The 17,965-nt window shown below is 45.0% G+C and overlaps 1 protein-coding gene and 2 long non-coding RNA genes across 3 annotated transcripts; all 3 read right to left on the bottom strand.

The window, feature by feature from the left end:
• Positions 1-453: 453 nt before the first annotated feature.
• Positions 454-1,293, bottom strand: LOC146752789 (uncharacterized). The gene is made up of 3 exons (XR_014940388.1): positions 1,035-1,293; positions 791-868; positions 454-585 (listed from the first exon to the last, which is right to left on the bottom strand). It is a non-coding gene; the product is annotated as an uncharacterized LOC146752789 (long non-coding RNA).
• A 10,636-nt stretch (positions 1,294-11,929) lies between these two features.
• On the bottom strand, positions 11,930-13,361 carry LOC146752788 (rho GTPase-activating protein 32-like). Its single transcript, XM_085531319.1, has 2 exons — positions 13,122-13,361; positions 11,930-12,802 (listed from the first exon to the last, which is right to left on the bottom strand). Exons 1-2 carry the CDS (start codon positions 13,285-13,287, stop codon positions 12,372-12,374), a joined length of 597 nt encoding a protein of 198 aa, XP_085387445.1. The 5' UTR covers positions 13,288-13,361; the 3' UTR covers positions 11,930-12,371.
• A 1,659-nt stretch (positions 13,362-15,020) lies between these two features.
• Positions 15,021-17,488, bottom strand: LOC146752787 (uncharacterized). Its single transcript, XR_014940371.1, has 3 exons — positions 17,415-17,488; positions 16,208-16,314; positions 15,021-15,098 (listed from the first exon to the last, which is right to left on the bottom strand). It is a non-coding gene; the product is annotated as an uncharacterized LOC146752787 (long non-coding RNA).
• Between the last annotated feature and the right edge of the window lie 477 nt (positions 17,489-17,965).

Genomic DNA, 17,965 nt, shown 5'->3' with positions numbered 1-17,965 from the left:
AAAACCACAGCTAAGACAGAAAAGGAAGCAGCAGCACAGCCATCCCCATTCTGAATTGCTCATCCGAGCCACTGGAAGAAGAGGAGCTCAAAATAACTGTGTGCTCAGAGGTATGCTCGTGGCAAAGGACACAGCCACAATTAAGAGCAGCTCACTGTATCTTAAGAGGCAAACAAAAAGCCTAGAAAAACTAGGGGCCAGAGATCTCAGAAAGCATCACTGCCACACTTCAATCAAGTTTCACCTGCTTGCAAAACATCTTAAGAGCAGTGATGGTTTTCTCCATGTAAGGCTTGGACACTCTCAGGACCCATCAACAGGGCACCATATTCTAACCTAAGCCCAGAAGCCTGCTGTCTCCTCAACAGTAACAGAATTTTCAAAGGTCTTGGAGAAGCCCTGGATTGGATGAAGCTGTCAGATTTAGATCAAGCTAATGGAGGAAGATGCTCACCTACTCCCTCTCCCATGGCTGGTGTGGATTTGGAGCAGAAAAGGACGTCTGTGTAAATAATACTGTTGAAATATCAACTGGTAGAGCAGTGTTGCACATTGTACAAATCACAGTTGGACATCCATGGACAGCTGATGATAAAAGTAATTGTAGGGGAAGAGCTGGATGAAATATTGTTAAAAACAAATAATCATTTTAGCTGCACGTTTGTAAGCATTTCTTTTCATCCTTCTCAAAACAGTTTCATGGCAGAATAAAGAGGACACGTTCACACAGACATTTCCACAGCCAGACTAGGGAATAATCAAAGAATATCAACCAAAATGTGTTTCCTACCAGTTACATGAATCTTGAAGGTGAGTTTCTAGCCAGCAGCCTCGCAGCTGTACTCCCCTTTGTTGCAGTAATTCATTCCTGGATGTAAATCACATGTAGAAAAGTGTTGCTATGATACTAGATGACAGAGAAAGTCCTATAGCCAAAATGTTTTGCACCAGAGAGGCTGTCAGTTGATCCTCCAAATGCAAGACACACCAAATGAAGCGTTCCTTTATCTCTGGGATTCCAAGCATTTTCTGACCTCTGACTTTCACTTGGAATGTTGCTTTGTCATCTTTTGTTTCACAGCTGTAGCTCCATTGGTCTTTCAGGGTCACATTTTTGACCATGAGGTTGCGGTGCGTCCCCTGGGAGATGATGGTTGTCTTCTGGTCCTGCTTCACCTCTGTTTGATCTTTCTTCCATACAACAGCTCCGCTTGCAGCTGACACCTCACACACCAGCTCCAGGTCTTCAGAAGGACTGACTGATATTTCTGGAGTCATTTTGGGCTTGTTGACAACATTAATGGCTTCATCTGAAGAAAAAAAGAGAAAGTGGTTTACATCCTGACTCAGGCTTATTCAGCACAGCATGAAGATACAGTTAGAACTGATTGTAATGTCTCTGCTCATTACATTTGGGTGATTGAGTTTCACCTCTGGAGATACTCACATACAAACGTGTGCTTGATTCTCCTGTGTAAGGAAACAGTAAGTTCTATGCAGACAGTTCTTATTTCTTTTAATCAATTCTGTATTCTGCACGTGTTCTTCTGTAGCTAAAATGAAGGCAGCTAAGTAACGTGTTTTCAATGCATGAACAAACCTATTCAACACCTTGTCTCTAAGCTAACAAGCAGCGTTTGATGAGCACATCAGTATTTCATGCCCTTCATTCCATCCAGACAGAACCTGCCTGAGGAGCAAGCTGATGGCTGTCAGCTACAGGCAGACCAAGCTTAGTATTGCATTTCTTACAGCAACAACTGTTGCTTTCAGTCACTGGATATACCAAGGCCAATTGCTATGCCAGGCACATTTATGGCATCAGTGAACAAATAATGCATTAAAAATTGTAATAGACAGGAGCCATCTATTCTTTTAAAACTAGGTGACCAAAGAAGAACAGCCCCTCTAGAGTCAAGCTGTTAAGAACTAATAGCATCAATCAGTATCACATAGATAGATTACTTCCCTGCCCTAAGACCATCTTGTGACCATTTGTTGCTCCTAATTAAGCCCTCTTGATGGCATTTTTGTCTGAGCCACGTGACATTTTGTGATAGGAGTTACTGCTAGTGTTCCCTTCACCCTGCACCAAAGTAGGAGGTATCCATTCTCAGGGAATCATGCAGGCTTCCTCTGTATTTGATGCTCAGAGACAGCCCCAGAACTTTTTAAATCTTAGCTTAACTCTCATCCAATAATGTTCATCAAACAGTGCAACTTGTCCTTTGGGGATGCCTTTGTTCTGCATCCACCAGTTCCAATGGAGTCTTCTTGGCTTGTTTTAGATCAGTTTTTCAACAGATAAAGAAAGGGTCTTTGAATTACAAAGTGAAATTGCAGAATGCATGATTCTCAACCAAACAGAACGGGAGGTGGGATGCAGGGTGAATACCTGAGCCAACACCACCTGCAAGCAACCCTTCAATATCTTAGGAATCTCTAGCCATCCCAAATCCAGTGTTGTGCTTGATCTATCATCTCTGCTGAGTTTTTAGCCTGCTGATGGTGAGCATAATGGTGGTGATGGGTGAGCAGTTGGACTAGAGGTTCTTAATCAACCTTAAGGAGCCTGTGATCAGAGGAATGTGAATGTGGTGTTAAAGGTCACAAGCGCTGCACTGCAGCATGAGCATACACAGCAAATAGCTTTCAGTAGAGCTTCAGTTCATAAATGAGGACTGGGTTATGGAAAAGAGGTTCAAGAAATAAACCAGAAACCAGATCTTAACGCCAGGTTCTGTGAATGCAGCCAGCTGAATTTCACAGATATTGAATTTCAATGACAATTTCTTGTGTTATTTTACCCTCCAGCTCCACCCTGAACAGGAACAGGTCAGTGACAAGCATTACTCCTCCAGGCTTGACCTGACAGTGCTTTACTTGTACTATGAGCTAATGCCAGGAAGAGCAGGAAAAGAGTTTCATCCACGTGCCTTCTCCTTCCTTAGTAAAACCAGTGTGAAACTGCAGCCACGTCAGGCTGAAGGAGACGTCTCAGATGTCCTGCCTGGATGCAGGAGCTCACGTGTCAGAGGATGTCTGGCACGTCAAGTCTCATGGCAGTGCAGTGCATGACAAACTGCAACAACACTTTCCTGTGGGTTCCTTTGGGCACGAGGCCCAGCGGGTGACACACCTCTGGCTGCAGCTCTTCAGAGCCTCCCAGCAGCCACGTGATGCCCATGGGAGAGACACAGCTGACCCGCACAGCAGATGATTTACCAGCTAGCTCTGATTTACAGCAAGAGAAGATACAAGTGGTGATGCTGAATGGTGAAATACTGCGAGTGTGTGGCATAGGTATAAGATTTGTGAGCCTGAGGATGTTCAAAGTCAGGATGGACAGGGCTCAGAGCACCTGATGGAGCTGCGGTGCCCCTGTTCATTGCAAGGGAGTCCAACTAGCTGACCCTTAAGGGTCTCTTCCCTATCTATGAGATACACAAAAGCTGATTCTGCAGTAACCAAGCTACCAACAGCAGCTGTTTGTCTTACAGCTTGCCAACACAGATTTTAAAATAACAGCATTGATTACTCATTTGATAGTCACATTACAGTGCAAAGCACATGGAAACGTCCATCAGCTAATTCATTTAATTCTTTGGGCAGACCTGCCAGTATGAAATATTATGCTAACATGACAGAGAGAAGAAAAGCAAAATTAAGACTAGCTGACAAGCCGTGGCAGGAAGTTCTGCTCTCCATCAATTTAGTCCCATTATTCAATTCTGTTTGGAGATGTCTCCATGACTCTCTGGAGTTTGTTCTTTGAGAAGAAGCAATTAAGTAAGCTCTCCAATGCCAAAGTGCATACACTACTCTAGGCCTTTCTTGTTTCTCCATGGATCAACAAGGGTGACAAGCCAGCAGAAGATGATGAAGAGCCTCATCATGCAAACTCATGCATTTTATCCCCCTCACAGATGCACTGACAACTTACAGCATCATCCATTGAGACGTTGTGAATTTTCAGGGTGTGTTTCTTCCCCACAATGTGCAGTTCATATTTTTCACTGGCCTTGAGCTCCTTCCCATCCTTCATCCACTCCACAGTAGCGCCTGTGTCTGAAAGCTCAGCCTGCAGTTTGGCTTCCTCACGCAGCCGAGCGGAGATCTTTTCTACATCTTTGCTCTTATTGGTAAATCTCACTGCAGCACCTGTCAGGAGCAAAGGCCTCGTTAGTTCAATTGATATCAGGCTAACGTGGTCAATGTTTGCTGCAACATCTCTGAAAAAGTATCACCTTCTGTTCCTGCACTCATCATTGTGTCACTGCTGAGCAATTCAAGATATTTCATTTGGTGTTCTTGCCGGATTTACTAAGTAAAAATCAACCAAACATCTCCTTCTACTGATTAAGAATGCTCTAAACATGCTTCTGCAGAGGTTTCCACCCAATGACAAACAGGTCCTCCCATCATGAATGTTTATTTGTTCTATTTTGTCATGCAAAGCTGATTGATAGAGATATTATTGGAATGATTGCTCCCCTACTTCTAAATTATTCCAGTGCAATCAGAAAGGCTGTCTGAACCTGGAGCTGAAAGTACTGCTCTATGGTGATGCAGTGGTAAACCTGGTGACTGAATGCACTGGCCAATAGCTGTGAACTGCAGACATTCATCAGCTGGCATGAAGCAATCTGGTTCAGATACCAAGCAGCTGGGTAGACTGGCTTACCCTACACTCAGTGCTATCATGTTTAGGTCATTACCAGGACTCACATCAGTCCATGGGATGCAATTTCAGGTATTTGGTACAGGCAGTGAATGCCTGCAGCCCCAGTTCTAATCATCAGATCACAGCAACTATGCCTTGACTGTAAGAGGAAAGGAGAAGGATCAAAGCAAATACCTCTCACTCTCATCTTGGTGCTGACATCAACATTTTCGGCAACAAATTTCACTTCTGCTCCACCATCATTCTTGGTGATGTTCTTTATGATTAGGCTGTGAGTAGTTTGGGTTCTCTTGATGATGCAGGTCTCGCTTTCCTGTAAGACTTTACCACTGAGGTACCAAGTGCTGCAACACATTGTTGTAAGATCAGTAGTAAACATGGATCCCCTCCAGGTACAGCTTCACCAGTTGTTAGGGGGGATTTCACAGCCAGGACTGGTTCTGAGGAAGAACAACATGGATGTCTTAATGCTCTTTAGATGCAAGTCTGGTATCTCATTTAGAGATGGAAGATTAAATCATAGGTACATTTCTACTTCTCCCTTTGCATGAGTGCTGGAAGAAGCACTTCTATGCTTAAGATCTGTTACAGAAAGTTCTGCCTCTTGCACATGTGAGATATCAAAAGATAAGTATATTCATGTCTCTCTCACAGAAACAGAACTTGTATCACTTTAGTGGTAGCTGGAGGTTGACAGGAGAACTAGTAATAAAGGAAAGCCTTTGGTGTGTTAATGCACTACTATCCTTAAAGTCAAATGAAACATCTTTAGGGAACCAACACAGCTGCTCAGCTCACACTGACCCATTTCCATTGGGGTTTTTGTGCTTACCAAGGTGCACGCTCCCTGGGAATTCCAGAGACGGGCTCTGTCCATGCGTATTGACTGCAGACACTCGGAACTGATCATCAGCCTCTTCAGACAGATTGCTCACCGTGAACTCTGGGACGGGGACATGAGACTCGTGGCACCTCACCCAGGTGAAGCCAGTTAGTTTATTGCCTTCCACAATGTAGCCATCGATTGGAATGGGGGTTGCATCTTCGGAGGGGACCATGCCAGCGTCACTGAGGTTTCTGTTTTATTTTTCACCACGGGGTCAGCTGGGGGCTGGGTGGGAGGTTTTCTGGGAGCTGAACAGAAATAAATACAGAAATATTAGCATAAGGTCATGTAGGCTGGAAAAGACCTTCAAGATCAGCAGACTCAACTTTCAGCATGACCTACTGAGTCCCACCATTAACTACTGTGGTACCTGAGGACATACATGACAAGCTTATTCCTGCAGGTATTTGCATAGTGAATATATTCACCCTCTGGTTGCTTTGGAACATTTTAGAGGTTAAAATCCCATCAGACTTTTTCACTGTGTGCAGCCACTGATACAGGCAGGAGGCTGGGAATTACCTGATGGGCTCTAGTTACAGACTACTGACACAGTAAAGGATTGATTTCATTTCATTTTGGCCATCAGAAAGTTTGGTGTCTGGTTTAAGTCATCCATCTAGACTCCAATTATAATCATATGGAGAACAGCGCATTTAGGAGAACTCATCTTAATAAACCTGAGTGAAATCACAGAATCATAGGATCACGGGAGGGCTTGGGTTGGAAGAAACCTTCAAGATCATCCAGTTCTAAACACCCTGCCATGGGCTGGCTGCCCACTAACCAGCTCAGGCTGCCCATCACCCATCCAACCTCGCCTTCAACACCAAGGACAGGCATCCACAGCTTCTCTGGGCAGCCTGAGATGGAAGCAATGAGCCACATGTTGAAGATACTCAAACATTCATGACTGTAGAGAGAGCCAAATACTCCATACATATTGCCTGCCTGGTCAATGGTATTAAAATGCCAACAACAGACTCATCCAGCTCATGGAAAATGGTGTGAACATGGCGTACAGGATTCTTCCAACATCGAGTTAGATCTGCAAAGTGTAAAAATAGGAAATCTCAATGCAATGCAATTTTCCCTCATAACATAAATAGACACATAACTGTTTTGGGGTGCACTGTTACCAGCCTGTCAGTTGCTGTTGGTCAGTGCTAGATGCCAAAGGTCCCACTAACATAGCATGAAGCTGAAAGCTAGATGCTGGAATCAGATCTCCTGACCTTACCATCAGAAATCGAGATGTCATATTTTGCTCAGAGGTGCCTGCTTGTAGGAGGGACAGCTTCCGAGCTTTTTCTGCTCCAGGAACCAGCTCCAGCTTCAGGATTTAAACAGCAGTCAGAAATTAAACTGAGCTTTTTCACCTCCATCAACAGAAGGAGTGGTTGGGTGGTACAGCTTTCCAAATCACTTAGAAACTGGCACAACAATCAGATGCCTACCTTTTCTTTTTGAACTTGTTAATACATAGAGCTTAATAGCATCAGAATGCCCCAAGCACTTCAGATAACACGACAGCTGTAAACCCTTCTTTAAGGATTCCTTTGTTTAACCACTGAGTAACTGTAATTCAGTGGTGCTGGTGGGAGAAGGGAAGTCCTAATCTTCCCAGATGGTGAATAGAGTTGATGTTCACATGCAGACTGGTGCTGCAGCACAGCCAGAAACCACTCATTTGGGAAACACAGCACCAAGAAAATAATGGGAATAGCTTCATAAAATCAGGCAGCTTCACCCAAATTTCATGTCAGGTCCATTATTCTTCCTATTTTCAGGAAGAAAGGTTTTCCCTTTTTCTTGTAGTTTTATTTTCTTTTCCTTTCATGCAAGCAGCTTTGTAGCTTAAAAAATTGTTTTCTAATCACCTCCTGGTGTGGACAAATCACACAGGTTTGACTCCATGTTTTACATAGTTAGCATTTTATATTTGTTCCAGTATGGAACTGTACAGCCATAGAATGGCCTGGGTTGAAAAGGATCTCAAAGATCATCCAGTTCCAACCCCCTGCTATGTGCAGGGTCGCCAACCACCAGACCAGGCTGCCCAGAGCCACAATCCAGCCTTTCCTCATAGGAGAGCTGCTCCAACCCTCTGATCATCACAGTGGCCCCTCCTCTGGACCAACCCCAACAGCACCACAACCTTATTGTCCACAGAAAGCATATAACCCTCATTCAATTGCCCTTCCACTCAGCTTTGAGCACTACTAAAACCAGCATCTTCACCTTAGCTCATCACACTGCTGCAGTTCCTTTTACAAGGATTTCACTGGCAAAAATTAAATCAAAGCCATCACAAGGGATTTAGCACAGTTACATGTTACTGGCTACGAGAGCTGTCAGCACAGTCACCTGTCAGGCTTTGCTGCTGTTCTCTTTATGTAGAGGCACAACAAGGTTCAGACACCTCACAGTGCAATTCTCACTTGGACTGTAAAGAAAAAGGAGGCTTGAAAAGCAGCGTGTGGAAAACAAAGAAACAAGATTAGAACAACAGTGGGGCCATGGCACTTGTAGGAATTGTTCTGCCTTTAACAGCAGAGCTTTTCAAGAAGTATGAGGGCATTGCAAACCAGACCAGTTTGGACAGATTAACAACTGCAAGCAGTGGGTTCCAAAATTCCAGACATGAAATCAAAGATAGAAAAACTCTTCACATTTTCATCTCTCAATTTTTCGTACATTGTGCATTACAGTGCAAACAAGTCTTCACATACAACTTGGAAGCTAAAGACAAGTCTGACAAAACAGACTGCACAAAAATGATGGATAATTAACAGAGCAAATTGCTCTTTCAAAAACAGAGTTTATGTCTTCTGGTCATAACACTTCAGAAGCCTCAGAGGCTTCTTCTCCTTTGTATATTTTCATTAATCTTAGATTTTGTTTTCATTCAATGTGACCTCACTAAACAAATATTGTCTAAGACCATGAGTATCACATAAATGTGCAGATCTCAAGCTGCTCACTTATCTAGTACCCTTGGCATGATGCTTTATTTTCCTCAGCTGATCATCTAGATTGTGCCTGTTGATTGTGCAACAACAGCCTGTTGGTCTCGATTACCTGTGAGAGGCTCTAACTTTGGCCAGGAAAAATCATTTGAGGATAAGTAATTCTCTTGGAATCAGTAAGGCAGTCTTCCCATTCTTTCTTACCAGTACCCATCTTACATGTTAATAAAGGCTTCTGGAAATCAGTTTGAAGATCAAGAAACAATTCAGTTCAAGCATATGCAATCACAGGATTTGTACGTCACCTGCAAAAGTCATTTTATTCTATCCACAATCTCATCCTACATGCAGTTCCTTAGAGGGTTCCTTAGGCACACCAACCCCATGCTCCTATTACAGACCCTTGCATAAGACAGGTGATATACCTACAAGATTATCTACAGCTTAGACTATGAAAACAGGGAGTCTAGCTAGAGAAAATTATCTACCTGTGCTTCTGAGCAATCTGTTAACCACTCTCATACAGTTCAGGCCAATCCAAACAAGATGCAATGACATGTCAGCCACAGAAACAGCTTGATTTTAAGGAGTTTGTTTGGACAAGCCCCTGTTGCATACGGTGGTCAAACATGCATTACTTGGGGGCACATTGTATTTGATTTAACACATCCTCTTACCTCTGGCTTTGCACAGAGTCCAAAGTCTATCAGCTTCAAATTGTCAATCAGCAGATTTTCCTGGTGGATGAGAAAGCAGTCAGGAATGATTTCCACCCAAATGCCCAAGGAAACATCTTTTCTCTTCTCTTATTTCCTGCTGTGGACAGTGGTTCCCAGTCTACTCAAAGCTCGCTCTCTCTCGCTGTCTCAGAGATCTTCACTGACTGCTGGCAAGTTCCCATCTTCCAATATCCCAGGTGGGAAATACTAGCTTGTATCTGTTGGAAAGGACCTGGGGACTAGGAGGACAAGTGGTGAGAGACCACAGGCTGAATGCAAGCCAGCAGTGTGCTCTGACAGAAAAGAAGTACAACAAGATCATCAGCTGCATTAAAAAGCAGCACAACCAGACCAGGACAAGTCATTCCTGCTTCAACACTCATTGCACCACATCTACAATACTGTATCTGGTTTTTGGCCAGGAAGGATAACAACCTGAAACAAACTCTGAAGCAAGTTCTATGGATGACCTCCAGCCTGTTCAGGGGGCTGAAGCTCCCACTCAGAGAAGAGAAGCTGGGGAGAATGATCTTTGTGACAGAAAATCCATTGGATGGGGCCAGAGGAATGCATCTCACCCCATACCCTCTGTACAGCCACCATTTGTTTAAAGGATCACTCTTCCTTGAGGCACAAAACTAGAGCAGGTTACACAACAGACTGACACCACAAGGGCTTCTCTCGAGATACAAACTGCAGCAAAGAGCATCACAAAAATGTGAAACCAACACTCAGATCAGATCTGTGTCTCTGCTCCGCTCATTAGGAGCATCATGTTTTACTCCCCTTTCAGAGGAAGATACTTCTTCAAGGATAACAAAATCCAGCTCAGCTACAGAACACAGTACCACATAGCAATAAATATCTAACATTTCCTGTAGGGAAAGAATCCTAAGCACAAGTTATTGTCTGAGTTTCAGCTGGGACTGAATTATCTTCTTCAGTGTCTGATATAATACTACGTTTTCATTCTAGAGAAACAATGGAGATAGCGCAGTGATGCTTACAGTTGCTGCCAGGCAGCGTTGTACAGAGCCACAGTCAATCTCAGCTGAGAGCCCAAGGAAGTGAGAAGGAACAGAACTAGGACAGCTGACTTAAACTGGCCAAAGGATATTCCATACTATATGACATATTGTGGAAGGAGTTTTGAAGGGGGTATAACTTCATGTAAATCTCTTCCACTGGAGGCTAACTGGACACTGATTGGTAGGTGGTGAGCAATTGCTTTTGCATTCATCATAACTATTATCCTTTTCTCTATCTCAGTACATAATTCTATCTCAACCCATGAGTTCTACTTTGTGTTACTTCTCCCCCCTTCAGTTCTCTCCTGCAATCCACTGGAATGGAGTGGAGTACTGTAACTCTCTCTGCCAACAGAAAAATAAAAACACATTCATTATTATTTATGGAAGACTGACTGCAGTTCAGGCTCACTGGTTTGAGGTCTCTGGGCATAACCCTGACTGTGAACAGAAGCAATTGCTGAAACAGTCTGTCAAAAAAAGACTGGAGCTTCCTCTTCCAAAAGGCGGTCCTTAGAAACAATGCAATCAAACAGCTTCCCTGTAAGATAAGGTTATCTGAAAATGCATTTAGAGAGTATCAGAGAAAGATAAGTAAGAAAGACAGCACAGAAAGCAGAAACTATTTCGTACCTCTATGACTATAAATATTTCTTTGATGTCTCTCTTACGTGATCCAATGGGCAAACATGTTGATGACTTCAGTTCTTCATGGCATCAATTTCTGTTTTAGCATGAGGCAAGTCATCCTTAAGAGACCATAAAAGCAAGCGATGAAATCGCTAACTACTGTGACATACCAGGTACCACATCTGACTGCTGTGGAACAGAACAAGCACATACGGGACAGTACACAATTCAACATCAACTCAGCAATGACTGACATCACTCCCATAGAAATTCTGAAACAGAGCTGTGAAAAATGAAAAGTAAAACATTCAGCATTTTCATTGGCATTTTGGTAAAGTTGCTGTAATAATGTAACAATAATGTAATGTAATGTAATGATGTAATAACTTCCTCCATTTTAAAGCCAGAGAATTCTGCCCTCTGAACAACCAGCAACAAGATTTGTGGTGCTCTGTTAAACTTTTTCCAGCTCTACAGCATCTTTCAAAAGGCAATGGGACCAGTAGGCTGCATTCGTATGTACCATCCCACCTGCCCCCGTGTTCTTGAGAACTCCACAACTCCAACAGAAGATATTATCATATTTAAATGCCTTTTGGCTTACCCCTACAGTAACTTTCTCCATGATTTTTAGTGCAACTTTTTCACCAGTAAGAAGATGCCGCCCGAGTTTTACCTTGGCAAAACCACCTACAAATCAAAACACAGATGCTTAAAGTTGAGTGTGAATTCTTCTCTAATATAACATTACAATTTCCAACTGGTTTAAAAAACGAATTTCAAATTTATACAAATGAAACCTGACTTAGAGAACTGACAAGAGCTGTTAATCTATTCTCAGATTAATTCTAGAGTGGTGAGACAGACTGTTAGGCGTGCTGTTTCTGTACAAAGATGACACTTACCCGTTCCAACTGTTTCATGGAATTCCTAGTACTTGAGAATTTCCTCGTAGTCACTGACAGACATCCTGAATGTGCAAGAACTGAAGATCCTCCAAGCACGTGCAATGAGGAAGTGCCAGCAGTGTTCACATCCTACTTAGGACATATTCTTAGAGGCAGAAGGGACACTCGTGGCAGATCCAGCAATGCTCATCTTCTCACCAACGTGCATCCCCCTCTCACCCAGCAACAACAAAACACAGTGCATGAAGCTGGCTTCACTTAGGTTAACAATATGGAACATCCCTCAGGGCTTTGTGCCACAGAGCAGTAGCAGGGCTGGACTACAGCTTGAGGAAGCAGTGGAAGCCTTTCCCTGTATGGTTACAGTGTCCCTGCACGCACCCCACAGCCAGAGCGTTGCAAGCTGAGCTGTCTTGCTGTTTCTTGTACTCATCCCAATCTCTGCGAATGAAAACTCAGAATTCAGTCAAGGCGTTGATTGAGCACGAGCGTGCCTTTATTCAATAGGAAAAAGGAGGGGGTGTGAGGTCTGGAGGAAAGATGGGACTCATTCTCTGTTGTCTGACGAGAGTGTCTCAGAAGTCGTGCTGTTGCCCGGAGCCTGGGACTCTTGGCCTGATTCTACCTCCCCCTCCAAGATGTTTGGCTTCTCCTCTGTAATGCTGACCTGAGCCTGCATGGTTGTGCTGCTGTCGGGGCACTCGTGCTGTGCTTGGGCTGGGCTGTCCTCGAAAGGCACTCGGTTCAGGCTGGTGCCTGAGGAGTCTGGCAGGCTCAGGTCAGCAGCTTCAACAGGTATGGGATGAACGAGAGCTTCAACGATGATGGCATTCTTCCCTTTATAACTGATGTTATACGGAAGGCTTTCATCTGAACTGCAGCATCCTGTGCTTAGTAACAGTTCTTCATTGATGGAATCACAGGATGCTGCATCGTAACATGCCTGGCGTCTTGGAGATATACAAGGGCTCGGGTCACCTAGGAAGGAGTAGACGCACAGCAGTTAGTGTCAAAGTTTCACAAGATGAATCATGAAACAGGTTCTTGACATTTGGCTATGCAGTGATGGTGGGCAGAAGCAAATAGGCTTCTAGCAACAGTGTCACTGTCTTGAAAGTGATCCTCGTGCAGGTCCAGCTCTTGTGTTGACAAGAGACTCATTTGGGAAAGACAGGGGTCAACTGAAGATGTAAGGCACAGGCTTGAATGCCAGAAGGATGTACAAGCCCACTGAAAGCATGAATTCTACCTGTGTTGCTGACAAGCAGTGATTTGAAAGCTGGATTTGCATGCTTACCTGCCAGGACCACGACTTCAGCTTCAGAGGGCTCCCTGGCACTGCTCTGCAGTTGGCGTTTGGCCACAGGGGATGGTTTGCCCAGGCAGAAGCAGGAACGCCAACTGCAAGCTGCTGACTCTGCCCTCTTACTGGGAGAACTCATTCTGCAGAGAAAACAGAGCATGCTGTCAGTCGTGGTGCAGGGTGAGGGAAGAGCTGCACCGAACCCTTGCCAATAGTTGCCTGTTCCGGGCAATGCCTGGTTTCTGCTGAAACACAGCTTAGAAAAGCGCTCTGTTTCAAACAGCAGAGGATGCTTCCATTCCTACAGCTCAGCCCTCAAGTCCTGTTGGCTAAATACCTCTCAACGATGTCAAGCAGGGTCATGGATCCCGAGAATGTTGGAGGCTCAGGCTGCTTCGCTCTCCTGGGGCAGGCCTTCAACAGGGAACGAAGGCAGGAGATGAACTTGCCCCGTTTCTTTGGCTCTGCGCAACAAAACAAAAAAACAAGTTCATTTCAGCCCTGGCTCGGTTGGACGAGGCCGAGTGCAACACATTCAACAGAACACGTAACAACAGAAAGCATGTTCCCAACAAGGACACACAAGAACGGATTTTCCCCATCCCTGGAGGTGCCCAAGGAGCTTAATGCAGTTCTCTTTCTAAGCTTGCTCAACTCGGGCATTAATGAACCCCCTGAAAGCCACGTTCAGACCCCATTTTACTAACCCGCATTGTCAAATGTAAAATACGCACCTGGCTTTGGCAATGAATGTAGGATGGACTCGGGCAGTTTTCCCCTGATGAGTTCCACGCACTCACCAGGGAAAAAACCAACCTGTAATAAGAACAAAAAGACAGGTGGGCATTAGCCCAAGCCCAGAGCCAAAGGGAAGGTCCTCTGACACCGACACAGGGCAACTGTTTGCATCCAGCAGCCATCCTGTGCAGGCAGAGCAGCTCCAACCGGAGATTCCCGACTCTACTGAAGCTGTGCTCTCTAGTCAAAAATGTGTTCCTACCTCAAAGCCACGCTTGCCTCTCCAAAAGGGGCTCATCTCCTTTGGTGGCATATCAACAATGCACACGATGTCTCCAACCTGCAAAAGATTGAAACATCAATCCCAGCTTCAGCACAGCTAAAAGAAAAGCCTTCTTCTACGACACAAAATATGAGAGTATTCCCGAGGCGTTCACACTCTATACTAATTCTGTGCACAACAACAAGGAACGCCTGGAACTGCTTACCTCCAGAGAGAGCTCATCCGGCCCCTGGGCGACGTGGCTCCTAATAACATGGGCTGCCGCAATCGCTGGTACGTTTAAAGATGACATAGCACGCACCAGCTGCGGCTCCCGCATGTTATCAGCCTGCAAAACAGAGCACAGGCCGTGGTCAGGAGCTGAGGACAAACCAGGAGGATTTCAAGGTGAGGAGCACATCTGCAAAGAAAGCTGCAGCAAATGCGCTCCGTCCTTATCAGGAGCACTTCAGAAGGAGCTGCACGTCTCATCACAGTTATTTCCCTTTCTGGCGTGCATTGCCAGGCCATGCAAAGATGCATCTCTCTATACCCAGACTAATCAGCAATGGCACTGGCACAGACAGGTGGCCAGGCCCTTTTTGGCCCATTCTTTCCTGCAGGAGAGTACACCTGCAGCTCCTTCTAATGGCTCAACACAGGGAAAAAAGACTGGCCAGAGCTTCATACTGTACCTCCGTCGCCGCCAACTCAGGCTCACGGCTGATCCCACTGCACGCAGCACCCATCACAGCAAGTGTGAACAGCTGGAACAGAGCAGAAACACACTTCTGTTTTCTCTATTCACACAGCACAGTATGGACAGACTTCTTCAGAGCTACCCGCGCATACCCTGCGGCAAAACCATGCGGGGGACAAAACATGGCACGTACCTGGCAGTGAGATCACCTCAAGCTATCTGCAGCAGTTCCTTGTCGCTTTGCTCGGATGAAATGAGAGCAAAAGCTGCACTGAGGCAGTGGGCGGAGGGTGAGGAGAGGAGAGAGAAAGAGCAGGTCAGTGAGCAGGGCTAAGACAGTCATGGAATAACACACACAGCACAACCGTCCCACCCACTTGCTGCAAGACATGCTGAGTCTCAGGCTACGTGATGCCTGTCCGCCCAGCAACTTTACAATGCTTCCACTACTGAGCAAAGACAATGGAAGAAGCACGGGACAGGTGCCAACTTTACTGATACCCCCTTTGGAACGTGTGTACCGGGGAAAATTACGTCTGATGGTCAAGAGTAAGCAATACGGTGCTGTGAGCTCAAACAGCCAGCAGTTCTCAACACCTCACTGCCCACCCATCCATCGCACGTCAGCTCAGCTTACCTACAAGCTGCTGCACACGACGGTGAGAAGAAAAAGCACTAAAGATACTAACTAAAGCCACTAACTAAAGGCACTAACTAACTAACAGCACTAACTAACTAAAGGCACTAACTAACTAACGGAACTAACTAACTAACGGCACTAACTAACAACAGTAACTAACTAACAACAGTAACTGACTAACAACACTAACTAACAACACTAACTAACTAACAAAACTAACTAACTAACAAAACTAACTAACTAACGGCACAAAAGGCACAAGACCAACAAGACAACCAACCACTCCGACCACTAGCTCACCCACAAAGGAACACAGAACGCACCGCTCCTCCCCTCATTCCAGCCGCTTATGACATCACCAACGGCCAACAGCCTGGTCCACCATGACCCCCCACAAGGCGGGGAGCCAAGACCACGTGGTCACATCTGATTCCAACACGGCACCACAACATTCCAGGACTCAGTGTGGGCTTGGAATTCTATCCTGGTGTGGCAGCGCAATGGGAGGTGTTAGGGCACAGCTGAAGAGCTGACAGACAACGGACGTTTCCAAAGGAGGGTGCCAGATTAACTCTCAGCATTCTCTTGCGGGGCTCTTAGGAATGCTTCAAACCCATTTTCACTGCCTAGCTCATTTCTAGAAAGTCCAGTTGAGAAATGCTCACTTTGTCTGGGGAACGCCTCTATGCATCATGAATGAAAAATAAAATAAAATGGGCACGCGACCCTATGAAACTTACCTCTCTGCTCTTGCTGTCAGCCAGACACCTCAGATGAGCATGACGTGTCCCTGCTCCTGAATGAAGATTCACCCAAGTCTGTGTTCCTCTCTGCTCCTTCTCTGGGTCTAAAAGAAACACAGACAGAGATGATTACAAGATCCTTTGTGCAGACGAAAGACAAGGGTGCACATGAATTCTGTTTAGCAAGAAATACTACATTCCCAATGGTAGTACTTGAATCCTCCTTTGGGGCTGGAGCTCAACAGGTCAACACATCAGAAATAACACAAAGTGCATCTGGAAGACGTGTCTCAAAGCCCAGAAAATCCAACACGGGAGGGGGCTGGACAGTGGACCACAAGTGTCCATTTCCATTGCAGCTCCCTGTAGAGAACAGCACCAATCAGCAGGCGTGAATCAATTCATTCACAAGCTGCACAATGACTCTGTTCTTTACATGATAAAGAAACACACAGAGATTCCTGACCAAAATGTTGGGAGTTAATAACGACCAAAGAGGTTCCTGTTCCTACGCCTCATCCTCTCACCCCAACTCCTGGGTGATGCCCACAGGCTTCAAGTCAGCTCTCAAATCCATTGAACTCCAGTCACAGAACTCCATCAAGAAGGATGTCACACATGTGACACTTACATACATTTTGCATCAGAAACAGTGACGCCAGCAGGAGCAGAGAGGTGACTGTCCCTCTGTACTCAGCACTGGTGAGGCCACAACTCGAATTCTGCGTCCAGTTTGTGGCCCCTCACTGAGAAAAAGACACTGAGGCATTGGAACGTGTTCAAAGAAGGGCAACAAAGCTGGTGAGGGGTCTGAAGCACAATGGGGCCATATGAGGAGAGGCTGCAGGAGATGGGAATGTCCAGCCTGGAGAAGAGGTGGCTCAGGGGAAACCTCATTGCTCTCTATAACTTCCTGAAGGGAGGTTGCAGTGAGCTGGTGCTTGGCCTCTTCTCTCGTGTCATTACTGATAGAACTAGAGGGAATGTTTTCAAGCTGTGGCAGGAGAGGTTCAGGCTGGACATTAGGAAATATTACTTCTCAGAAAGGGTGGCCAGGCACTGGAATGGACTGCCCAGGGAGGTGGTGGAGTCACCCACCCTGGGGGTGTTCAAGGAACGTCTGCAGAAATCCCTGCTGAAATCCTGACCTCTGCCACAGGTGGCTGAGTGACACAAAAGCTGTGTCCTTGGTTCCCGGCCTTACCTTCACATGCTGTTCATCTTGCTCTGCAGCTCCTGTTCTGAATAGTCTTCTTATATTCCCATGTGATGTACCCTGAAATACATCATTTAGTGAGTCTGAACAAAACATAAGACATTAATTGGAACTGTGAAGAAATGTTTTTTGCACTTTACTTGGAGGATGTTACATGCTATACCTTCTTTTCTCAATTGTAACACATGATTTTTTATAAAAAGAAACATAGCAAGTCAGCTCTTCAGTGTGCATATTGATGAAACTTGGTGAAATACAACTTTAGAAAAAGGTAATTTGAAAATTTAAATATTCTTATCAGAATCTCTGCTATTAGTTACCGTTCCAATGTTCTGATTTGATGATGATTCTCTCAGAGCTGTTTTGTCACTCGCCACCTCAAATGCACTTCAAGTGCTTTAGGAGCATCACTGGAATTTTGAATAAACTCGATATATTTTAGGAAAGCTGCTACAGATGCACGACTGCAGTACTTTGGAAAAATATAATCTTGATTGAACGCTGAACAGTGTTATTTAATTATAATCCAGGTAATTAAA

The sequence above is a fragment of the Coturnix japonica genome, unplaced genomic scaffold, assembly GCF_054131305.1.
Source record: "Coturnix japonica strain WE unplaced genomic scaffold, WE-NBRP24 Scf041, whole genome shotgun sequence".
In the NCBI taxonomy this organism is placed as follows: domain Eukaryota; kingdom Metazoa; phylum Chordata; class Aves; order Galliformes; family Phasianidae; genus Coturnix; species Coturnix japonica.
The sequence above is the reverse complement of the archived record's forward strand: the minus strand, read 5'-3'. Positions and strand labels throughout refer to the sequence as shown.